Source organism: Bombina bombina, chromosome 5 (genome assembly GCF_027579735.1).
Source record: "Bombina bombina isolate aBomBom1 chromosome 5, aBomBom1.pri, whole genome shotgun sequence".
In the NCBI taxonomy this organism is placed as follows: domain Eukaryota; kingdom Metazoa; phylum Chordata; class Amphibia; order Anura; family Bombinatoridae; genus Bombina; species Bombina bombina.
The window spans coordinates 886311309-886338190 of record NC_069503.1 but is presented as its reverse complement, the minus strand read 5'-3'; the positions used below and the strand labels follow the sequence as shown (position 1 = coordinate 886338190).

At 37.5% G+C, this 26882-nt stretch overlaps 1 protein-coding gene across 2 annotated transcripts in view; it reads left to right on the top strand.

Moving 5' to 3' along the window:
* Positions 1 to 26476, top strand: part of ALKAL1 (ALK and LTK ligand 1) — a 253864-nt gene extending 227388 nt beyond the window's left edge. For both annotated transcript variants that reach the window (XM_053713140.1, XM_053713139.1), the window contains exons 4-5: positions 19740 to 19815; positions 26202 to 26476. In XM_053713140.1, coding sequence (XP_053569115.1) covers positions 19740 to 19804 — 65 coding nt within the window. In that variant the 3' untranslated portion in view covers positions 19805 to 19815; positions 26202 to 26476. The remainder of the gene's footprint in view (positions 1 to 19739; positions 19816 to 26201) is intronic.
* The last annotated feature ends 406 nt before the right edge of the window (positions 26477 to 26882 follow it).

Below are 26882 nucleotides of genomic sequence, written 5' to 3'. Positions count from 1 at the left end.
CTGAGGTCATGAACTCTTACTGTGATCTCATGAGATTTGACTTAACTCTCATGAGATTTCATAGTAAGCTTCCTTTACCTGATTGGTTAAATAATATGAGAGTGCACGATGCTAGTCCCTTCAGATGTCCCAGGACAAACACACTAAAATGCTGCTTAGAAATCCTTTACAATGGGAGGTGGCTACTGAGGAACTTTTGAGGTAAAATATCTTTCTTTTTTACATAGAGATGTTCAAGTGATTTTTTCTAATCAGCTTTTTACAGCTATGCTGCATCACTTTCAAGTGTTTAAACATTTGGGTATTATGGCCCTTTAACTTTGATCAGTGTTACTTCCCTCTTTCAATTCAACTGAATAACCAAAACAGAGGGTTTAGATCAGGGGACGCCAACCTTCCGGACCTCAGGGACCACTAACATGATTTAAAAAAAAAAAAAAAAAAAAAAGGTACAAACCTCTATAATGTATGTGTATTTATAAATATATATATATACATATACACACACACATACTGTACATAACTAGTATAACCATAGCAAAGTTAACATTATGTATATATTTACACATTTTTAAGTATAATTTTTTGGAATTAACTAACTGAATGACAGAACTGAGAGAATTATGTAATTCCAAATGACAGATGAAGGGTGAGTGACAACTTTTAGCTGGAAACAGAGAGGCAGAAATTGGGAAAAAAAGGAATTATGTTTAAAAGGACCACAAGACTTCCAAGTCAACTCCCCAGTTAGGAATTATTCAAAACTACTTATGATCATGGACAGACATTGGAGTAATAAATTAAGTTTATATCAGAAAGCTCTCAATATGGATGTGAGCTAACCACACTGATGTTACTGGCAATTACTGTAATGCTGGTGGGATATGGCTGATCTGCTGGATGGCAATTACTGGAATTCAGGTGGAATGGCTTTGTGCATGGGAAAATTATTAGAATGAAAAATAATTAATATTTAATAAAAAAAAAAGAAGATGGAGGGGAGGAAGACAAGCAGTGATAAAAATACAAGCACGGAAGGAGTAGCAATAGCACTACACATATATAACGAGGGGTTGCTCTATTTGAATTACTTTAATTACATTTTCTGAGTTAGAGTGCTTGTGCAAAAGAACTAAATGTGAAGTTTAAGTCAAGAGGATTTCCCAGAGAGGGATTTTTTGACTGGAAAGAATACACTTTTATAGCACTTCTGAGACCCCTTAAATAGAAAACATCATACTTAAGAAAGCATGGAGGTCGGAGTAGGTAAAAATAAAACAACTTTAATTATAATATACGTTCAATAAAAATACTTGGTATGTATGTGTGTGTTTATTATAACCACAAAGAAACTTGAAGTTAGATTGGTTCCAATACCTATTGGGTATTGGTTACACAAATATAGGGGAGAAATTAACACTGTGTTGGGGATGGAGGGATGGCTAGCTGAATAATAAGAATTTTCCAGTATTTGCTTGGAAATTGAGGTTATGTCTAAATATTACTTAAGGAAGAAAATTGAGGAGTGGGTTAGTGTGCCCAACTGGTTCGGTTTTACTCGAGAAATTATTTTTATTTTTACTCATAACAACAAATTGGACATTTATTTAGATTCTATTTCATGTACATTGAGGAGTACTATTGTGTACTGGTATATCTATGTCCTTTAGTATAGCACAATTTTTCTGGGTATCTTTGTATAAAAGTGTTGTCACAATATTGTGTCAGTTGGTGTGCCCAACTGGTTCAATTTTGCTTACTAAGTTGATTGTATTATCTCGTAGCTTGTAGTTTCTGCTGTATTTCAACTTTGCTCATATGATTTTAGTTGTTATAAGCTTTATAAAAAGGTCGGGTATATGTTTTGATTATTATTTTTACAAAACTTTATTCACAATATTTAGTGTATTAGTGTATCTAACCAATTTGATTCAATATCTTGAGTCAGTTAACTCATAAATTACTATTTCTGCAATAGTTGAGGGGCAATGTTTTATTTTACAGATCTTGTATCATATATTCTAACCTTTATTATCTAGCGCCTAGATTTAGAGTTTGGCGTTAGCCGTCAAAACCAGCGTTAGGGGCTCCCGCTGGTATTTAGAGTCAGTCAGGAAAGGGTCTAACGCTCACTTTTCAGCCGCAACTTTTCCATACCGCAGATCCCCCTACGCCATTTGCGTATCCTATCTTTTCAATGGGATCTTTCTAACGCTGGTATTTAGAGTCTTGGCTGAAGTGAGTGTTAGAAATCTAACAACAAGACTCCAGCCGCAGCAAAAAGCCAGGAGTTAAGAGCTTTCTGGGCTAACGCGTGTTCATAAAGCTCTTAACTACTGTGCTCTAAAGTACACTAACACGCATAAACTACCTATGTACCCCTAAACCGAGGTCCCCCCACATCGCCGCCACTATAATAAAAAATTTTAACCCCTAATCTGCCGACCGCACATCGCCGCAACCTACGTTATCCCTATTAACCCCTAATCTGCTGCCCCTAACACCGCCGACCCCTATATTATATTTATTAACCCCTAATCTGCCGCCCCCAACATCGCCGCCACCTACCTACACTTATTAACCCCTAATCTGCCAACCGGACCTCACCGCTACTATAATAAAGTTATTAACCCCTAATCCGCCTCACTCCCACCTCAATAACCCTATAATAAATAGTATTAACCCCTAATCTGCCATCCCTAACATCCCCGACACCTAACTTCAAGTATTAACCCCTAATCTGCCGACCGGACCTCACTGCTACTCTATTAAATTTATTAACCCCTAAAGCTAAGTCTAACCCTAACACTAACACCCCCTAAGTTAAATATAATTTTTATCTAACGAAATAAATTAACTCTTATTAAATAAATTATTCCTATTTAAAGCTAAATACTTACCTGTAAAATAAACCCTAATATAGCTACAATATAAATAATAATTATATTGCAACTATTTTAGGATTAATATTTATTTTACAGGCAACTTTGTATTTATTTTAACCAGGTACAATAGCTATTAAATAGTTAATAACTATTTAATAGCTACCTAGTTAAAATAATTACAAAATTACCTGTAAAATAAATCCTAACCTAAGTTACAATTAAACCTAACACTACACTATCAATAAATTAATTAAATAAAATACCTACAAATATCTACAATTAAACCTAATACTACACTATCAATAAATTAATTAAATAAAATACCTACAAATAAATACAATTAAATAAACTAACCAAAGTACAAAAAATAAAAAAAGAACTAAGTTACAAAAAATAAAAAAAATATTTACAAACATTAGAAAAAGATTACAACAATTTTAAGCTAATTACACCTACTCTAAGCCCCCTAATAAAATAACAAAGCCCCCCAAAATAAAAAAATGCCCTACCCTATTCTAAAATACAAATAGAAAAGCTCTTTTACCTTACCAGCCCTTAAAAGGGCCTTTTGCGGGGCATGCCCCAAAGAATTCAGCTCTTTTGCCTGTAAAAAAAACATACTATACCCCCCCAACATTACAACCCACCACCCACATACCCCTAATCTAACCCAAATCCCCCTTAGATAAACCTAACACTAAGCCCCTGAAGATCTCCCTACCTTATCTTCACCACGCCGGGTATCACCGATCCGTCCAGAGGAGCCTCCGAAGTCTTCATCCAAGCCCAAGCGGGGGCTGAAGAAGTCCATCATCGGGCTGAAGAGTTCCATCATCCGGCTAAAGTCTTAATCCAAGCGGGCGCTGAAGAGGTCCATCATCGGGCTGAAGTCTTGATCCAAGCGGGCGCTGAAGAGGTCCATCATCGGGCTGAAGTCTTCTATCAAGCAGCATCTTCAATCTTCATCCATTCGGAGCGGAGCAGAGCCATCTACTTCCAGCCGACGCGGATCCATCCTCTTCTACTGACGCCTACTCGCCGAATGACGGTTCCTTTAAATGACATCATCCAAGATGGCGTCCTTCGAATTCCGATTGGCTGATAGGATTCTATCAGCCAATCGGAATTAAGGTAGGAAAATTCTGATTGGCTGATGGAATCAGCCAATCTGATTCAAGTTCAATCCGATTGGCTGATCCAATCAGCCAATCAGATTGAGCTTGCATTCTATTGGCTGATCGGAACAGCCAATAGAATGCAAGCTCAATCTCAGCTCAAACGGCCCCATTGTTTCCTATGGGGGAATCGTGCACGAGCACGTTTTTGAAGCTGGCCGCGTCCGTAAGCACCGCTGGTATTGAGAGTTGCAGTGGCGGTAAATTATGCTATACGCTCCCTTTTTGGAGCCTAACGCAGCCCTTCTGTGAACTCTAAATACCAGCAGTATTTAAAAGGTGCGGGAGAAAAAAAGCTTGCGTAGCTAACGCACCCCTTTGGCCTCAGAACTCTAAATCTAGCGGTAGGTTAGTTGGTAGTGATTGTAAACAGTCTGACACATCAGTAGAATATTTCTACTGAGGGTTGGGAATACTTAATGGGCAGATATACTTGGTTCAGGCAAAGTTTAATTAGACCCTCTCTGTAATTTAGTCTTTGTATTCTAACAGATACTGGTCAGTTAAAATTATAAATTACCTGGAGTGGTCATTGCAGCATTCTAATACTGTTTTGAATAATAACATGTTATAAGAGTATAAATTCCAGCTGGTTGGCTGCTGTTATAATTATAAATGCTGCTAACAGGCAGTCGCCAGAACTAAATGATCCTGATTTTGTACTTAATCTGGTATTAGCATTGGCTTTACCCTCTCTCAGTAATTTCATCTACTAGTGGAAAATGCTTATGCTTTCTCCTACAGTTACTTTCAGAGATTAATTATTCAAGACCATTCCTAAATAGCTGACGTAGTTGGGAATCCCTGTAAATATTCTACTATTTTACCCCAATCATTAGAAATATTATCGGCTAGATTACGAGTTGTGCGTTAGGTTAAAAAACCAGCGTTAAGAGGTGCTAATTCTGCTTTTTAATGCCCGCTGGTATTACGAGTCTTACAGGTACAGGTGTACCTCTCACTTTTTTGGCCAGACTTGGAAATACTGCAAATCCACTTATGTAAATTGTGTATCCTCTTTTTTCAATGGGACTTTCATAGCGCGGGTATTACGAGTCTGCCAAAAAGTGAGCGGTAGACCCTCTCCTGTCAAGACTGGTAACGCATTTTAAAGTCAGTAGTTAAGAGTTTTACACTACAACACCGTAGCATAAAACCAACTAAAGTGCTAAAAAGTACACTAACACCCATAATATACCTATTAACCCCTAAACCGAGGCCCTCCCACATTGTAAACACTAAAAAAAAAATTTTAACCCCTAATCTGCCGAACCGGACATCACCACCACTATAATAAATATATTAACCCCTAAACCGCCACACTCCCGCCTCGCAAACATTAGTTAAATATTATTAACCCCTTATCTGCCGTCCCCAATGTCATCGCCACTATACTAAAGTTATTAACCCCTAAATCCAAGTCTAAACCTAACCCTAACCCCCTAACTTAAATATAATTTAAATAAATCTAAATAAAAATTACTAATTAACTAAATTATTCTTATTTAAAACTAAATACTTACCTGTAAAATAAACCCTAAGCTAGCTACAATATAACTATTAGTTACATTGTAGCTATCTTAGGATTTGTTTTTATTTTACAGGCAAGTTTGTATTTATTTGAACTAGGTACAATAGTTATTAAATAGTTATGAACTATTTAATAACTACCTAGCTAAAATAAATACGAAAGTACCTGTAAAATAAAACCTAACCTAAGTTACATTAGCACCTAACACTACACTATAATTAAATTAATTCCCTAAATTAAATACAATTAAATAAAATAATCTAAAGTACAAAAAACAAACTAACACTAAATTACAGAAAATAATAAACAAATGAAAAGATTTTTAAACTAATTACACCTAATCTAATCCCCCTAACAAAATAAAAAAGCCCCCCAAAATAAACAAAGCCCTACCCTACACTAAATTACAAATAGCCCTTAAAAGGGCCTTTTGCTTGGCATTGCCCCAAAGTAATCAGCTCTTCTACCTTTAAAAAAATTAACAAATCCCCCCAACATTAAAACCCACCACCCACACAACCAACCCTACTCTAAAACCCACCCAATATCCCCTTAAAAAAACATAACACTAACCCCTTGAAGATCACCTTGCCGGGAGAAGTCTTCATCCAACCGGGCCGAAGTCCTCAATTAAGCCAGGAGAAGTCTTCCTCCAAGCCAGGCGAAGTGGTCCTCCAGACGGGCAGAAGTCTTCATCCAGACGGCATCTTCTATCTTCATCCATCCGGTGCGGAGCGGGTCCATCTTCAAGACATCCGACGCGAAGCATCCTCTTCATCCGACGGCTCTTCTGGAATGAAGGTTTGGATGAAGACTTCTCCCGACTTCGTTGAGGACTTCTCCCGGTAAGATGATCTTCAAGGGGTTAGTGTTAGGTTTTTTAAGGGGGTATTGGGTGGGTTTTAGAGTAGGGTTGGTTGTGTGGGTGGTGGGTTTTAATGTTGGGGGGAGATTTGTAATTTTTTTTACAGGTAAAAGAGCTGATTACTTTGGGGCAATGCCCCACAAAAGGCCCTTTTAAGGGCTATTTGTAATTTAGTGTAGGGTAGGGCTTTTTTTATTTTAGGGGGGCTTTTTTATTTTGTTAGGGGGATTAGATTAGGTGTAATTAGTTTAAAAATCTTGTAATTTGTTTATTATTTTCTGTAATTTAGTGTTGTTGTTTTTTGTACTTTAGATAATTTAATTTAATTGTATTTAATTGTATTTAATTTATGGAAATAATTTAATTATAATGTAGTGTTAGGTGTAATTGTAATTTAGGTTAGGTTTTATTTTACAGGTACTTTTGAATTTATTTTATCTAGGTAGTTATTAAATAGTTAATAACTATTTAATAACTATTGTACCTAGTTAAAATAAATACAAACTTGCCTGTAAAATAAAAATAAACCCTAAGATAGCTACAATGTAACTATTAGTTATATTGTAGCTAGTTTAGGGTTTATTTTATAGGTAAGTATTTAGTGTTAAATAGGAATAATTTAGTTAATGCTAGGATTTTTTTTTTATTTCTTTTAATTATATTTAAGTTAGGGGGTGTTAGGTTTAGGGTTAGACTTAGGTTTAGGGGTTAATAACTTTAATATAGTGGCAGCGACATTGGGGGCGGCAGATTAGGGGTTAATAAATGTAGGTAGGTGGCGGCGATGTTAGGGCCAGCAGATTAGGGGTTAATAATATTTAACTAATGTTTGCGAGGCAGGAGTGCGAAAGTTTAGGGGTTAATATGTTTATTATAGTGGCGGTGACATTGGGGGCGGCAGATTAGGGGTTAATAAATATAATGTAGGTGTCGGCGATGTTGGGGCAGCAGATTAGGGGTTCATAAGTATAATGTAGGTGGCGGCGGTGTCTGGAGTGGCAGATTAGGGGTTAATAATTATAATGTAGGTGTCGGCGATGTCGGGGGCAGCAGATTAGGGGTTAATAAGTGCAAGATTATGGGTGTTTAGACTCAGGGTTCATGTTAGGGTGTTAGGTGTAGACATAAAATGTATTTCCCCATAGGAATCAATGGGGCTGCGTTAAGGAGTTTTACGCTGCTTTTTGGCAGGTGTTAGACTTTTTTTCAGCCGGCTCTCCCCGTTGATTCCTATGGGGAAATCGTGCACGAGCACGTTACACCAGATCACCGCTGACTTAAGCAGCGCTGATATTGGAATGCGGTAATGAGCAAAATTTTGCTCAATGCTCACTTCTTGTCTGGTTTGTAAAAACCCGTAATACTAGCGCTGTCTGTAAGTGAGCGGTGAGCATAAACTGCTTGTTAGCACCGCACAGCCTCTAATGCAAAACTCGTAAAAAAGGTGATTCTTAAGCCACAGACTGCAAAGTCTAGCTTAAAGGGTTTTCAGGGATTTGGTTATCTTAATATACAGCCAAGGAGATGTACATTGAGTTCAAAGAAGGGAGCGTTCCCACAGATAATTATAGAGATCAATTTTACTTGCTATTCCTTTACAGCTGATATAAAATAACAGGCTAAACAGTCTAGTATAGACTGAATATTTTACCGTCACCCTAATCGTTGATATGCTAATAAATGACAGGCTGAACAGTCTAGTATAGACTGAATATTTTGCCTTTACTAAATGACAGGCTAAACAGTCTAGTATAAATAAAATATTTTGCCATTTAACCTAATCTTAGGTATACTACTAAATAAATGACAGGCGAAACAGTCTACTACCTCTGGATACAGAGGCAGGTGCGCTTTTCTGAGTACTGTGTATAGAATAGTAATATAGACAGTTTTAGATCTAAATTTGCACTCGGTAGCCAACTATAAATTACAAGCTAACAGTGTATTCCTTTCATTATTAAGTCTAGTCTCATTAATTGCGCAGTTCGAGTTTCAATGCTCTTTAAAAACTGACTGGGTATTAAGGAATACCCTCCCTTAACATGTTTCGCCGATTTTATTTCGGCTTTTTCAAAAGGTGACGCGTACCGGCGTCTGTGGGTATTTATACTCACTCCCATTCTGGCTTCTCAACCAATTGGAGACTTACAGAGTTAGGTTAGGTCACCGAATGGGGAGGAGATCTGTTTCAGAGATGCAAGATAGGCGTGAGCAGAATCTGACAAGTTTCTATGATGTTTCATTATCGTATTACAGATGATACTGTCTGTTTGTGCATATAGCTATCTTACTCAGACTGTATAGTGATAGGATGATCACTGTTAGGTTTAGGTGCGTAGATAAGATTGAGAGATCATAACGATCTGGCTTCTAGGATATGTGGTGAATGATTATCTCTTATGTCACTATGTATACTATGTGTCTCGAAATTTCCCCCACCAATATTTCCAGCTCTACACGGTCAGGGTGATTCACTGTTTCGTGTCTGGTCTGGGGGAAAATAGATCACTCGGTTTTGGTAGACAAGATATTATCCCTAAATAATTTTTATGATATATCGTAGTCTGGAGTATTGTTCATCCCAGTTAGAATCACTGGAGTTATATATATATAATGTACAAATGAGAATAGATAACCAATACTACTCAGGATCTGTGTTATCTTAGAGGTCAGTGTTTATGTGACAGATACCCCGGCTACCCCGACTGGGTAGCTCTGCCAAAAGGGGTCCTGCTTCCTCCCTGCCGACTGCAGCTATGTAGCTGGCAAGTGACCACAGCCTGTAGCCACCCCTGATGCCTGATAGCACCAGTACTCAGGGTCCCACCCTGTGGCAGACTCCAGCTACCAGACTAGGTAGCTCTGCCAGAGTATCCTTCCTCTGACTGGAACAGGCTGCTATGTAGCCCAGGAAAAGTGATTTTAGCTGGAGCCAACCCAAATAACTAGACAGACTAGCATTCAGGTTAGACAAGAACTGACTTTATTGTAAAACATACACTCCTTTTATACACACAGCTCATCTTGATAACACAAAGGACAATCCCACAATTTTCCCACCAATCCTGCCCCTCCAGACAGGAGCCCGACCCCTCCATAGGAGCCACAGTCCCACATAATCTCAATACCTAGGGGTGGCAGTTTCAGGATGATCCCGGTGGAGCGGTGGCACTTCCAGGTCATTTTAAAGTGCTCGGTCCCCAGATTTCACAGTCCGAAAATCAGCATGATTCGTTACTGGGGACCGGAGTTACAGTCCGTTGAATTTATGGGGTTAGGGGTGTCCAAAACCCCTGGTTCCCAAAGGAGCTCCCCTCCAGTAATTCCCCCACCTCTTGTCCTCCCTAGGGGCTACTAATCCCCAAAAGAGCAGAGCTCTGGGGCACATGGTTGCTGGAGCGACAAGGGGTAAAGTTAGCAGGTGTCATGGTGTCCTGTGGCCGACCGGGAGTTCCAGGAGCCTGGGAAGCCTGAGAGGGGTTAGGCGGGTGTCCATTGTGAGGTGGCCGACTGGGAGTTCCAGGAGCCTGGCCAGCCTAGGAGGGTTTTCCTGGTCTTACACCAGCTCTTTTCTAAACAAGTTTGGAACACAAAACCATGCAACCAAAAGCTTCCAGAGATTGTTGTTGCTCTGAGGAGCCAAAAACCACTGAGAAACAACAGGGGTGAGGTTGTAGGGGGGGTGGGGGGTAGCCTTAGCTGTCTGGTATCTGTAACATTTCCCCCCCTCCAGTTCGGCAGACCTGGCTAGACCCTTAATGGGTCAGCCTGGGGCTGTCCGACGGTGACCCTCCACTTCTCGGTTGCTGGGAGAGGTAATCCCATCTCTCCAGAGCTTGGGGCATCCTGGTTGGTTCCTGCTGGCGTTTAAACCCTGCGCCCTGGGCGCAGGGATTGTCACATAATGCAAAGTCCCAAACAAGTTTGCAAAAGCCGGCTCCCAAACAATTGCTGCTCCACAAGTTCCAGTGTCCTTAAGTTCCATGGCCAAACTGTCTCCCTTTGTGACACTCTGTTGAGTACCGGCTGACCCACCCACAAACAAAGCCAGTGCCGGTTTCCCAGCTGTATTCCCACCCCAGACCAGAGGGGGAGGTTGCTCCTTGGTGGGGCAGGTAAAGCTCGGGTGCCCAAATATGTGGCACCAACTGTATACACTTTTATCCTCCTTGCCCAATGCAACACCTGCCCCCTGGGAGAAATACTCCGGGGCAAGAAAAGGGTAGAGACCCTGCCAAGCTACTGAGGGGAGAGTCCATCTGTCTCTTCTCCCGAGAAGGAGATCTACCGCTGGGGAGAGAGGTCTGCTACCTCTGCTCCATGGGAAACTGTGCTGCCACTGGGAAGAGAGACCAACTGTCTCCTCTCCCAGAAAGGGATTTGGCCACTGGGGAGAGATATTGATACCCGTCTCTCCCTGCAAGGGCTTCTCTGTAAGGGGAGGGATGATGACTACCTCCGCGCCCAAAGGATGGATCTGCCGCTGGGGAGAGAGACCAATTGTCTCCTCTCCCAGAAAGGCGTTCTGCTTACGGGGAGGGAGGACAACTACCTCCGCTCCCAGGGGAGGGCTCTGCCGCTGGGGAGAGAGACCAACTGTCTCCTTTCCCGGCTCCTGGCTCTGCCGCTGGGGAGAGAAACCGACTGTCTCCTCTCCCAGGAAGGGGTTCTGTTTACGAGGAGGGAGGACGACTACCTCCGCTCCCAGGGGATGGCTCTGCCGCTGGGGAGAGAGACCAACTGTCTCCTCCCCAGCTCCTGGCTCTGCTGCTGGGGAGAGAGTCCGAGTGTCTCCTCTCCCAGGAAGGGGTTCTGTTTACGTGGAGGGAGGACGACTACCTCCGCTCCCTGGGGATGGCTCTGCCGCTGGGGAGAGAGACCAACTGTCTCCTCTCCCAGGAAGGGGTTCGGCTTATGGGGAGGGAGGACGACTACCTCCGCTCCCAGGGGATGGCTCTGCTGCTGGGGAGAGAGACTGACTGTCTCCTCTCCCAGGAAGGGGTTCTGTTTATGGGGAGGGAGGACGACTACCTCCGCTCCAGGGGATGGCTCTGCCGCTGGGGAGAGAGACTGACTGTCTCCTCTCCCGGCTCCTGGCTCTGCCACTGGGGAGAGAGACCGACTGTCTCCTCTCCCGAGAAGGGGTTCTGCTGCTGGGGAGGGTTATTGACATCCATCTCTCGCTGCAAGTAGTTCTCTGTAAGTGGAGGGAGGATGACTTCCTCCTCTCCCTGGTTTCCTGGAGCTGTTACAGGTGCTGGGCAGAGGCCGGTGGCTCTCTGCCCTGTTGCTAGTGCTTCTGATGGGGTGGCTCCCTTGTCCAAGTCCATAAGCTCGGGGCCCGGCTGTTGATCTGTATCTAGCAGCTCGTTGTTGCTTATGCTCTGTTGCCAATTCTCTAAGGCCAACCTCCATGATTCCCAGACTGCTGTATCATAGCTCCCTGCAGGCTCTGTGGCATGCTGTTTAACGCAATCTATCAGTATTTTGTATCTCTGTTCCATCTCCAATTCCTTGCCACATATATAATCCAAATCGGCTTGCAGCCAGGGTACCCCTGAGAGACTCAGCAGGCTCCCTCGGTTCTCACAAATGTCCTTAAGTCTCCACCCTTCCTGACTCCTAAAATCTGGGTCCTCTGCCATTAGTTCAAATAGTAATCCAGGGCTGCTGTAGCCAAAGCCCTCTGTGGGGACACCATCACCCAGCCATGGCCACACTTGCATAGCATACCTGTTAAGTAGAAAACTGGGGGGCTGAGGGCTAGAGTGGATAAAAAATTATAGGGAAAAAATAATAGAGAATTATAAATATATTAGCCCTATAATTTAAGAGAGAGGCAGGAAGGATACATATGGATGTACCATTAATTGCAAAGACAAGAAGAGATCTTGCAAGAAAAGGGCTAGGCCTGTCTGACTCTAAGTATATATCTTGAAAAAACCCACTAGTTTAAATTATCAACACAAAGTGGTGAATTGAAATAGGAGAGCAATGCTCTGTCTCAGGGGGTAAATGGAACCCCAAATACCCAATTGGAGGTTAGAATGAAGTTAAAATTGTCTCAGAAAACCATTCATACTGAAAAATCTTTATTGGGAGACAAAAGATAAAGTCCAGCAGGACTCAGACAACCATTCACACATACACTGATTAAAAATAGCTCAAACTCGTGTCTTTAATTAGAAGAATCCAATATATAGCGAGGGAAACAGAAATAATAATTTTGCAGTAATCTCTGCAAATAAAGTTCTTAAGGATATCTGATATGGGCAAATGCTTACAAGATTCCTTAGATTATTAATAATGTGCAGATTAGCTGTTGCACAGTAAATGGTGGGCCTTTGGATGGTGTGTTCAGGAAATAATAACCAGAGTGTATATATATAACGTATTCAGTTTTGGCATTTAGGGTCTCATAAAGTTCAGTGATATGTGCACTAATAGTGAGCACAAGGTAGCGCCCGATATTGCAGAAATAGATTAAATATATTGCGATATGACTGAGAGCTTAGGTTCAGCTATGTTGCTCAGAAAAAATACAGGTCTAACCAATGTGGTATTTTGTGACCCAGTATTCTCAATGGTTTGACCGGTGTGCGCGCTTACTAGTAAATACAATTGTATGTTTGATACATATTAGCACAACCGGAGAAGTAAACCGATACCTAATGTCTCTCAGTAACAAGAAATGATATGCTAGGCTGCACTGTTATTAATGTAGCTTAGGTTAATACTAGGGTATCATTACATTAATGTATATAAGAAGGTATTTAAGATAATATACAATAAATATTATAACATATATGTCAGTACCGTTAATTTTTTGTTGACCAATTGCTATAATTATGATATTGAAGTAAACCCAGCACTAATATCAGGTTGCCACCTTAGTTGACAAACACATATAGGTTGAGGTATTATGAGTTGTCAGTTATTCAAATTAACAAAGTGAGAGACTTGCATAACCCCTGGCTAAAGTAAGCCTCTTCTATAGCGGAGGCTATCATTAATATTACTTCTGGCTAATAAACATCCAACATTCACATCACCATCTACAAAGGTCTCTACTATATCGGAGACTGTATTATTGTTAATCTGCTCAAATTTCACACACGCATGTATTCTATGATTTTAGAAGATATAATAGCGAGCGAGCGGCTAAAAGCAGTGAGGTACTATGACCTCGTGAACAATGCCCCTGACGCGCGTTTCACATAACGCTTCTTCAGAGGGGTACGCGCCGGCCGGACTTGTCATGTTATATTCATTTAAAAGACCCAGACAGGATCATCGATTGGCTCACAGAATATCAGATTGCCGGATACTTTTGGTCAGTATAGATGAGACACACCTATGAATGATCCAATCATATTACCTTTGCGAGCATCATCTGTTGTCAGGTAGAATTAGTGTGACATAAGACTTGATCTGTGATATAGAAGCTATCAAACGAGCAGAAAGAAGTACTAATTTTGGCTGCTTGGGTATAAAGACTGTCACTATTGCGCTTTCTGTGTGTACTTATCAGTATATTTTACAACATGTTAAGCAATAGGGTGTCTTATTATTATAGACATATTATGTTTGAAAAATTAAATTAATGCTTGTACGTGATAAAAGAGATAATAAGAATATGTGAAAGGAATGTGCTGAAATACGTGTGTGAAACAACATCATATCATTAACTAAAGTACAATGTAACTTTTGAACGTGCAAAAAAAGAGAAATAAAAGGAGATCGATTAAAGAAAATAAAGTGTGAGTTGTGCTCTTGGATTATCTAACGTGATGATTAACATAAATAGCAGACATAGTGATAATGGGAAGACATACTGGTAGAAAAGGATGATCAAATTGTGAAATATTTGTGTGATAAGTGACATATATATGAGACTAGTAAGATAGCAGTGATATTTGCTAATATATGTGCCCATTTTGATTCTCTAAAGTTATTCAAACACTTAATTATAAAATTACATTTAGAAGCAGTTTTAAAGGGATAATCGATCTATATATTAACCCATACCAGTAGTAACTTTACTAAGTTTGCAGGAAAACATTGTAGTTATTATACTCGTTCAATCCAGCTGGGTGTACAGTATTGAGCAGATGTATCCATCTGCACTCTGCCTTCAGTAGTGCATTCTCAACACTGCCACCTCTTATGCCTAGTGATATTTTTTGTAATACTACAAATTTCATTTGATTGTATTGGCTTCTATGTTTAGTTAGAAAATGTTTAGCGACACTGGTGATCTTTTTACCATTCTGGAGGTCATTTTCAGCATTTTTGATATTATTCTTATGTTCCAGTATTCTTACTCGTGCCTCTCTAGTGGTCATTCCTACATAGGCTTTGTCACATTCGCAAAAGATAATATAGATTACCCCAGAAGTCCTACATGTAAAGTGTTGGTAAAGTTTATGGACCGTGCCATATTTATCTTTGATCTCTTTTATCTTTTTGACAAACCATTGGAGGGCCCTGTAGCTGTCATCCAGAACCATCTCCTCCTGGACCAGTCCATCCAATTCAGACAGCCATTCCACCCGCCAATAGCCAATAGGATTGAGCTGGCATTCTATTGGCTGTTCCAGGATTTTTTCTACCTTAATTCCGATTGGCTGATAGAATTCTATCAGCCAATCGGAATTGAAGGGATGCCATCTTGGATTACGTCATTTAAAGGAACCTTCATTCAGTCGTTGGCTGTGGAAAGAAGAGGATGCTCTGTGTCGGATGCCTTGAAGATGGACCCGCTCCGCACCGGATGGATGAAGATAGAAGATGCCATCTGGATGAAGACTTCTGCCCATCTGGAGGACCACTTCTGGCTGGTTGGGTGAAGACGTCTCCCGGTAAAGTGATCTTCAAGGGGTTAGTGTTAGGTTTTTTTTAAGGGGATATTGGGTGGGTTTTAGAGTAGGGTTGGTTGTTTAGGTGGTGGGTTTTAATGTTGGGGGGGATTTGTAATTTTTTTTTTTACAGTTACTTTGGGGCAATCCCCCGCAAAAGGCCCTTTTAAGGGCTATTTGTAATTTAGTGTAGGGTAGGGCTATTTTTTATTTTGGGGGGGGCTTTTTTATTTTGTTAGGGGGATTAGATTAGGTGTAATTAGTTTAAAAATCTTGTAATTTTTTATTATTTTCTGTAATTTAGTGTTTTTTTTGTAATTTAGATAATTTTATTTAATTGTAATTAATTGTATTTAATTTAGGTAATTAATTTAATTATAGTGTAGTGTTAGGTGTAATTGTAACTTAGGTTAGGTTTTATTTTACAGGTACTTTTGTATTTATTTTAGCTAGGTAGTTATTAAATAGTTAATAACTATTTAATAACTATTGTACCTAGTTAAAATAAATACAAACTTGCCTGTAAAATAAAAATAAACCCTAAACTAGCTACAATGTAACTATTAGTTATATTGTAGCTAGCTTAGGGTTTATTTTATAGGTAAGTATTTAGTTTTAAATAGGAATTATTTAGTTAATTGTAGTAATTTTATTTAGATTTATTTAAATTATATTTAAGTTAGGGGGGTTAGAGTTAGGTTTAAAGTTAGGTTTAGGGGTTAATAACTTAAATATAGTGGTGGCGACGTTGTGAGCGGCAGATTAGGGGTTAATAAATGTAGTTAGGTTGCGGCGACATTGGGGGCGGCAGATTAGGGGTTAATAAATATAATGTAGTGTTCAGCGATGTTGGGGGCAGCAGATTAGGGGTTTATAACTATAATGTAGGTGGCGGCGGTGTCCGGAGCGGCAGATTAGGGGTTAATAAGTGTAAGATTAGGGGTATTTATACTCGGGGTTCATGTTAGGGTGTTAGGTGTAGACATAACTTTTATTTCCCCATAGGAATCAATGGGGCTGCGTTAGGAGCTTTACGCTGCTTTTTTGCAGGTGTTAGGTTTTCTTTCAGCCGGCTCTCCCCCATTGATTCCTATGGGGAAATTGTGCACGAGCATGTTTAGCCAGCTCACCGCTAACGTAAGCAGTGCTGGTATTGAGGTGAGATTTGCTCTTTGCTCACTTTTTTGCGGTTAATGCCAGGTTTCTAAAAACCCGTAATACCAGCGCTGTCTGTAAGTGAGCGGTGAGCATAAACTGCTCGTTAGCACCGCACAGCTTCTAACGCAAAACTCGTAATCTAGGCGTTTGTGTGTTAAATCCTTGGATTACTAGTGATGCAAAGTAGTGTATTCTTATATGTAAGTACATCTGAAGGAATTAGGAAAACTACTACAAAGAGACAGGTAAAGGGAAGAAAAGAAATAAAATATGAGAACATTTTTCTTGTTTTATATACTTTAATTCTACAATTTCAAGCCAAGACTATACCAACCTCAGCTGGCTTTAAAATGGAAGGATCTTCCTCTGAGCAGCGTGACCGGCGGGAGGAGTTAAAAATACAATCTAGCTACACAAGTTGCGTAGTACTACGCAACTTGCATAGGGAGATTGTAATTTAACTCCTCCTCCGTCGGTTTTCACTGATGTCCAGCCAGGCACTGTAGGGAGTTGTGGCACTTTGTGGGTGATACTTGATGGTGTCAAGGACCATCAACATCTTCTTGTGGACCACTGGTTGGCGACCACTGGTTTAGATGGCCAACCTATTGAGATCCCATTCTTCTCCATTTGCAGGCAGCTTAAACCCATTATGGGCTAGATTACAAATGGAGCTGAATTAAATGCTCCCACTCAAGGGCTAACTCCTCTAGAAATAATTTTTCTTGCGTGCGTTGAGTAGCAATCCTATTACAAGATAAAAGTAAACAGTTTTGGCTCGCTAACCTGATGAGTGTAAAAAGCAGAAGTTAGAATATTGCTTGTTGGTTAATGTATTCTCCCATAGGAGTCAATAGAGAGAAAAAAGGAAGAAAAAAAAAAAACTCTACTCGCACGCAAACACATATTCTCAAGTGCGTTAACATGACATGAAAATATGAATATTTCACATTCCAATGTTCTTCACATTATATTTATATAAATATAGTAATTTTGGAATAATATATATATCTATTCCTGTATATATATCTTTTTATAAAGACATAGAACATATTCAACTATGTGCAGAACATTGAAATGTGAAATATTTACAGTAAATACACTCTATGACATTTTAATAAATATGAATATTGCATAAATATGCTTTTACATGTTATTATCTACTTGACTGCATATATATATTTATATATATATCTGTGTGTGTGTGTATATGCATTTATGTGTTTATATGTGTATATATGTCTGTAAATCATATATACATATATAATTATATAAATAAATATGTATACACACACACACACACATATATATATATATATATGTATATATATGTATATATATATTTAGACATATACTGTATATGTATGTATCAATGTTAAATTAAATCAATGTTAAATCAATGTATCAATGTTAAAATCCTTTGCCTGCCTTTTTTTTTCTAACACCTGAAACCTCATATCTTTGAGCCCTTATTAATTTTTTTTGCAATATTTTTACAAATAATTTTTATCAGATAGTGTTATTATGAGTGTAAATGTACTATGTACTTTTTGTACTTTGTAATGTATTTTTGATGTATTTTGTGACACTATTTCGTTTCGAGAAACAGTTAACCAGAGCTCTGAGGATGCGATATCTCGACGACCGTTAACTTCAATTACCCTCAAGTGAACGTGTTTACTTTGAACCATTAAAACGAGAGAAAAACACAATGCACATAAACATCCGCGATAACCCCATTTCGCTTGCATGGAATTGATAGCTCTCTACTCTTAAGCTGGCCCTAAATAACCAGCCATCAACCAGCCATATCCCCATTACGATTGTATTACTGATTAATCTTTTTAACCAAAAAAAACACCTCCCTGTAAATAGCTTCTTATTTCCCTACTGCAACCATTACTAAAACCATTGCAATGCAATAAATATTTCCCAAAGTGAACACCACTCACCAAAACCTCCGTACCAGAAGGAATTCTTAAGAAACCTCCCACCCTATGTTGAAAAGTCCATTCCACTCTCAAAAATGTTTCAATTTATAGCATACTAAAAGATAACTGCCTATCTTAAACCTGGTTTCAGCACTGTTAAGATGAGTCTTGAGTCTTGAGTGAAGCCATCATTGTTGTCATTCCATTAAAAGTAGAGTTTTTCTATTTTGATACATTCCCTTGATTACCATTATCAGCCTTTTTGAACTGGGTTCCTACCAGAAATCCTTCTTGGTACAGTCTCATAGTTTAAATAGTGTGGTTTGAATAATTTAATAAAGAATAAGTAAGAAGCAAAATATCAGACTTGGTCCACCCCCATATTTTGTATCATTTTATATACACTATATGGCCACAAATATGTGGACACCTGCTCATCACACCCATATGAGCGTGTTGAGCATCACATTCCAAAACCATGGTCATTACTATGGACTTGCCCCCTCCCCTTATTTTAAGGCTATAACAGCTGCCACTTTTCTGGGAAGCCTTTCCACAATATTTTGGAGTGTGACATAAAAAGAAAAAAAGATCCATCTCAGTATGCCAAATTTCTTTATAGCTGTCTCAAATTATTAGATTATAGCAAACAAATTCCATGGCACCATTAGCTTTTCAGCTTTTTATTTTGCTTCTTCTCACATAATACAGATGTATGTCTGCAACGTTTTGGGAGGTTATCCCTTATTCATGCCCAACTTGTTTAATAAGCATGATTACGGTATAACCTCTTGAAACGTCGCAGACATACATCTGCATTATGTGAGAAGCAAAATAAAAAGCTGAAAAGCTAATGGTGCTATGGATTTTGTTTGCTGGAGTTGTATGGGGTTAACAGTCACCCTTTTTCCCACGAGCATCAGAAATAACTCACCAGTGGTGCTGTACACTTCTTTGTGCAAAAAAATATTAGATTATGATATTAGACAAAAAACTAGATTTTTAAAAAATTATATTCACAATATTATATAGATCTGTTTTTTTTTTTAAATTACATGATTGAAATAAAACAATTAATGTAGTATGATAGAAATATAATGTATATATATATATATATATATATATTACAAAATTATATATATATATATATATATATATATATATATATACACACACACATATATATCGTTATTTGCACTAATAGAATATATATATATCTCTACATTTAATATACATTCTAGCTAATAGCAATCATGACTCAAAATATAATTAAACTGGATTTTAGAATATTTAGAAATTCGCTGTTTCATTAACCAATTTTCATTCTTTTTCACAGATTATAAAAGATGTGCAAGGCTACTAACACGTCTGGCTATGAGCCCCTTATGTTCACAATCCTAAATGGTTATGGGGTAAGTATATTTACAATCAACATTTTTTAAACTATTATTTGCATCTATGGGTCAGTTGACAAACCTACAAAAACAGAAATCCGTAATGAAGTTCAAATATTTAAAAAAAAATTTGCCTTATAATATTTTGGTTTCAACTTTATAAAACAATAGCTTAACATTTTTTAAACAATATTTGTCCCTGAATTATTTATTTCTGTGGGTGTTACCAAAATTTGTGTATTCTGATCTGAAGATACTATATTTTCCCACCTTATTATTGATCAAATGCGAAAAAAAATGGTATATGTTAAATAGATGTTTATTTTAATACATAATCTATGTATATTCAAAGAGTTCCATTTAGTGAACTTCAAATGATTTTTAATATGTTATGAAAAATGTGTTTTTTATTGCTCCAGGATGTCTACATGTTAATGAAATCAGATCATGAGAGTCTCAGTAAACAAATTAAACTTGGCCGGGACAGATCTTTGATTTAATTTGTATGAAGACAACACCATATCATATTAAAAATGTTTTTGCCACTTGCTAAAAATAATATTATACTTAAAGTTATTTTCCAACCACACCCTCTCCTTTAATTGAATCTGTTACAAACTATATTAGATGCCAGGAATATTTCTAAAAAAAAATCTGTTTCTTACATCTGATGATGGTAAAAGTGTTTCTCAGTATCCAGGGCCGGATTTACATCTCAAGTGGCTGTAGGCACAAAAACCTGACCCCCCCCCCCCCAAAAAAAAAAAAGTGGAAAAAAATGAGGACTTTTTTTATCATTATTTAGGACAACTAAAAATAAATATTAGATGTAAAATTACATTTTCCCTTTTATGGAGATACACATATACACACACCAATTGCAATATTTGTTGTAATTGAAGCTACACCAAAAATCAATATTCACTTGACTCAAATGGCCATACAACTTCTATTATGTATAACAAAAACAAATCATGTTAAACTTTTAATGCAAAATATTCTAAAGAAAACCCTATTTAAAGGGACATAAAATGTGACAGTTTGCTGGGCATTTTATTATTGCACTAGTGCTTGCACAAAAGTGTGTTAGCCTCTTGCAAAAGAGTTAAACACATAGTCAATGTCAGTTCTGAGACAGCAATACACATATGTGCAGACCCAGATGGGCTCATAGGACATGTTTATTGACAAGCCATTAGTGTATTGCTTTTCTGGAGATGACTTTGACTAGGTGCTTAACATTTTGTTGGAGTTAAACACAGTTTTGTGTAAACAATAGCAATATTAAAACTAGCAGCATGCAAGCTCATCAACAACCTGTGCAGCCAGTGGAAGAAAATATAAAATGTAGGTATTTTTTCCACTACATGAAAAAAATCTTGTGAACTCTGATATTTTTGGTACAAATACACACAGATGTTACATTTATTTTGTTCTGAAATATAAATATAATATGATGTTGCTCTCAAAGGAAAACATGGAATGTTGTAGATTATATGTAATCCAGGGGTCAACAAATGTGTTTAAAATTAGAACTTAGAAATTCAATTTACCAGAATACAAAAATACCACACTAACTTGATAAAAGAACAGATTAACAATTTTAATGTGATGTGTGTGTATGTGTGTATATATATATATATATATATATATGTGTGTGTGTGTGTATATGTGTATATGTGTGTGTGTGTGTGTATGTATATATATATATATATATATATATATATATATATATATATATATACACATACATATACATACATACAAACAACTATGCCATGTGAGTGGTTTACACACATACACATTTTACAGCCTTACAGTCTACAAACTTTTTTGTCAAAGTGCCCTAAAGGCTGTAAATCATAATTGGCTTGTAATAAAGAGCAGAGCAGCTAGTCCCACATAACCTCCACACCTCCAAGGCCTTTATAGAACAAAAACATTCATCCTCAAGCAGAATTTAAACCCCTGTCTATAAAAAAGGAATACAGCACATAACAAGTGAATACACTGCAACCCTCTCTGGTAGCCAAGGGGTTAAAGTGCTCTGCTTGATATGTTTTCATTCTAGGCAGCATTAGAAGCCTTGTACAGTCCTAACCTGTTGTTCTGAAGCTTTCATTCCTCAACAAAAAGTTTCTGCACCACATCAGCATGGAGCTTGGCTGTGTGAGGCAACAGAAGTACATAAAATAAAAGTGAAACTAAACATGCTTGGCAAAAATGGGAGGGGTCTAGTTTTAATCTTTGCCCCTATCTCCTTCATGACTCCCTCAACTGCTGTAACATATTCCCAATGAAACACTCGACTTTGTAAGCACCTGGCAGCACAATTCTTACTAAAATTAATGCCCTCATAAAAAAAATAAAAATATTTTTTTATTTTTTTATTACTGACAGGCAGGCGCCCCTCACTGCAAGGTGCCTGTAGGCACATGCCTACTGTGCCTAATGGGAAATTCGGCCCTGTCAGTATCAGAATAGCACTAGACAGAGAAACATGAAACTCTTAAAGGGACACTCAAGTCAAAATTAAACGTTCATGATTCCAATAGAGCACACAATTTTAAACAACTTTCCAATTCACTTCCATTATATAGATGTGCACAATCTTTTTATATGCACACTTTCTGATGCTCCGGCTCCTACTGAGCATGTGCAAGATTCACAGGATATAAGTATATGCATTTTGTGATTGGCCGATGGCTGTCACAAGATGCATTAGAAAGAAAAATGTAACTAACTGACATTTATTAGAAAATAATCTACTACTCATTTGAAATTCATACTCAGTGCTTTTGCATAGTCTCTTTATAATGGCTTTATTGATTATGCTATTCTATTGTGTTCAGTTGTCATTTAATTAATCCTTGGTGTTAGTATTAAACCATATGGGAGTGAAATGCCTTAAACATTATGCATGTCACCTAATTAACCTTAGTCATCAAAATTAACTCTCATGAAAATGATGCCTGCAAGAGCCATACAAACACACTTAACCCATAACTTTGCTGCTTCCTTACCACTTGAAACTGCCACCAAAAGGCATACTCCACCAGCATCTCCTACACATTGGCTCCATCATCATGACTTACATTAAGTGCAAGATTATATTTATGGAGCCCCACCCACCCAAGAAATTCCTATGTAGACATATCTTAATACCTTTATTTTAGTTCTAGCCATACTTTGTTGTTCCCTTATTCTTCATTAGAAGTCAATAACAAAATGTATGTTGAATTTCAGTAACATTCCTCATCTTCAGCCACTTTTGGCCAAGACCCATCCTTATTTATAAATAATATGCAGGATTTTTTATTTATTAAAAAAAGTTTTGATTAATTGTTCAGTGTTTACATTCAGGGTAATTGAGAGTAACTGTGAGAGATTGTGGTTGGAAAATGGTTAAACAAATAATAACAGAAGAACTCATGATTTAAGAATGAGTATTAACAACTTCAAATCAAGAATGAATAAAAAGATTAACATTGTAACTATGATTACAATGCAAAGCTTAATTATGGATTGTGTTCTTTAGGTGGGGCCTGGTGGTTTGTGTATTGGGTTGGGGGTCACAGTTGGTAGGACTTCATTTTCTTGAGTTAGGGTCCGTCCCTGGAGTGGTATTGTACTAGAAAGGGGTTGTAAAGGTGTCTCTTGCATGGTATAACCCTTGAGGGGGATTTATTTTGTAAGCTATCTTATGTCTTTAACTATACAGTCACAGTAGTGGTTTGGAGCCATACAGTAATAAGAGGCTGAAGGTTTTAAATATGTTGTTTCTTGACCCATAAAATCCATAAGTATAGATTTTCCTAGGAATTGGAATATAAGATGGAATGTATCCAATTATTAAGTATCTGATTAGCATGGTCACTGAAGACAATTAGATCGTTTTGAGAGTGGCCCTCATACTACTGAAAGTGATTGTTTCAAATTAAGAAAATGTCTTATTAGACAAGTTGGTCAGTAAGTTTGGAATCCACCACAATAGTCTGAAAATTCTTATATTTATATTGATTTGCCATGTTTTACAGGCAATAATAAATATATTCATATTTCTTTGAACGTTAGATATTTTCCCAGCAATAAAGTGGACTAAATGCCATTTTAGAGATGGAAAATCTTGCAAACTTTTTTTTATATTCCTGGCTCTGGTAATATCGATGTAGATCAGACTTCAGTGTCCTCATTTTCTCTTACCTCTGGAATGTCTCTATAGCTTATTCAAGAAAGGGCAAGCCTTGTTTTACCTTGTTGCTAACTGCTGTATGCATATATCTACAATGATTAAATAGCATGTCTTATAATGATATACTGTGGTGCATTTAAATGATTTTGTGGTAATAACAGTTACAATGGATCTCGAAAAAATACATACAACCTACCTCAGTGATATAAATCTTAAAGGAATATTAAACAGTATGAGATTGTAATATAAAATGTTTTATTACATGTAGTTAAATAAACTTTGAAATGTAGTTTAATGATTTATTATGTCCCTTTTTCATGTAATTTAACTCTCAAAATTGCTTTAAATTCCAATGAGTTTCTAAAAAGTAATGGGTGCCGCCATATTTTAACTTAAGTTTCCCCTAATTGTTTCCCTTGCTGAAGACAGTTAGGGACAAACATAAAACAGACAATAAAAGACAATGTCCAAACAAGGCTGTGCGGAACATAGATTATGCAAAAACGGATTCCCACAGCTTTTTTTTAATAATTGTATACAATTGAATACAGCTATACTATTCTCACTGTGTTGCCTCTCATTCATTAATTTGTATAATTTGCTACCCTTTGTGGTGTCATCTTAGATTGTGCTTTGGAGTTAGTTTATTTTTGGCATAAGTAATTGTTTTGTAGTGAAAGTGCCTGTAAGGACTTCAAATGCCATGTGTAAGAAAAACCTAAGGGCATTGACTAATATGAACCAGGCATTTTCACATCAACTTTCATACATACAAAGATATAAAGTCATAAATAAAAATGATTTAATAATCTAACGACATATAGAAAGTTACACACATGTACCCTAACCAACAAAGCCACAACAATAAACCTCCTTTATATCTTAAACCTCTTCTTTACATACTATCCTGGTTCTCTGCTTTGGTCCAATGCTTCCTTATCACCCCTTCCACGCCTGTATTCAGTACTTCTCCTGAGCCCCACCTATCCTATGGAACTCCTTTCCTCGGTCTGTTAGACACTCCTCCAGTATTCAAAGCTTTAAATCCTCCCTCAAATCCTATATCTTCAGTGAAGCCTAGCAACGTTCCTCATAAGTTCATAATTTATTCAAGATCATTTCTTCAAACTAGAAAATATAGAAACATATGCTCAGAACAATGTAGCCTACAACCTGTACTCACTGCAACCTTCCACCCTACCTTTGTCTTCAAGTTCCACTTACTGTAAATTGTAATCTTACTATGGAGCAGAGCACCATCGTCCTACTAGCACAGTGATTTGCAGTGGCACACTTTTTTAAATTAAAACATCCTGTGGCACGCATAACTGTCGGCACCCTGCCCCCCCAACCAGGATAACTATTAAACGGACTTTCAGACGAACTAAGTGGAAATCGCATAACCCTGCTGGACACTCATTGTTGCTAAGTCTACCATAAATTGGGGCAGGGGTTTCCGCCATCCTGTTTTGAAGAGCTTAAGGTTCTAATATTGTTTACCATTTAAAATTACAGCTATTGTTGCACTGTAAACCTTGGAGCTGTGTCTCTGCACTTTTGTAAACTTGTTTTATACGCAATAAAGCTGTTTCCCAAAAAAAAAAAAAAAAAATCATGTGGCACACCACCATCCCAAAATTTTATAAAATCACATATTGTAGCCTAATACAGGATATATATATATATACACATACATACACACACACTGTATTGTGCTGTCATGCCATGCCTCCTACAAACTATACATGACATATTGACATTCATTCACAAAAAATCATAATGATTGTCTGTGAATGAATGTCAATGTCATGGTTGTAAATGATGCCTGATGAGCCTGTCACATACATCCTAATATTTCAAAATTTGAAAGAGGGACACCCCCGCACTGTTGTCAGTCTGCCGCGGCACACTTGAGGATCTCTCACGGCACACTAGTGTGCCACGGCACACTGGTTGAAAAACACTGTACTAGCAAAATGTGCTTTCCCTATACATAGCTGTAGAATCTGCTGACCCATTACAAATAAAGATAATTCTAATAATATACACCAACACAGAGATTAATAAAGTTGGACACATAACACATCACCAATACTGGCACATATATTACTATACAGTCACAGCCAGTGTATTTGAGTGTGCACTTGTATTGAGAAATATGTTTTGCATTGCATTGATTCTTTATACTAATAATTTTTGTTTCTTATTCTAGATCTTGAATATTTTAAACAGAACTCTGATTTGCCAAGAATGTGCCTTGAAAATGTCTCCAAGATAGGACTGATGATTTAACCCACGATGATCTAACTTACAAGATACATCTTATTTTCTCTATGTTGAACATTCCATTGTCATGTGAATAAAACATTTTGTTTTCATGTTTAATTATGTTGCTCAGAGCTAAAAATATCAACTATTTATTTAAATACATTGTATATAATATTTACAAATAATATACAAAATATATGTTATAACCACTTGCAGTCAGTTCTTGTTTGCTGTTTCTTTATTCTTTGTTGTAATTAAATATGTTGTTCAGGCTGAAACCATTTTTATTTGCACTAACTTGAAAAGAAAATATCTATAACAATGAACATTTCTTAATAAGTTCAAGAGATGTCTATTTTTCAGACAGAAATATCTGATATTGTATCATAAAGATTGGCAAAAACATATAAAAATGTATGCACATTGTACTGGCAAACACGGAAAAGCTTAAAATAAAATAAAAAAGAAATAACTGGAAAACTGCAATGCAGTTTTGATGGAATAAATATCATTACATTTTGTTTTTCTAGTTACTTGATTTAACTGTTATTGATTTGACAAAGAACACACATTAATTCAAGTTCAAACTACAGATATGAACAAGAGCATGCTTGATATAAAACCT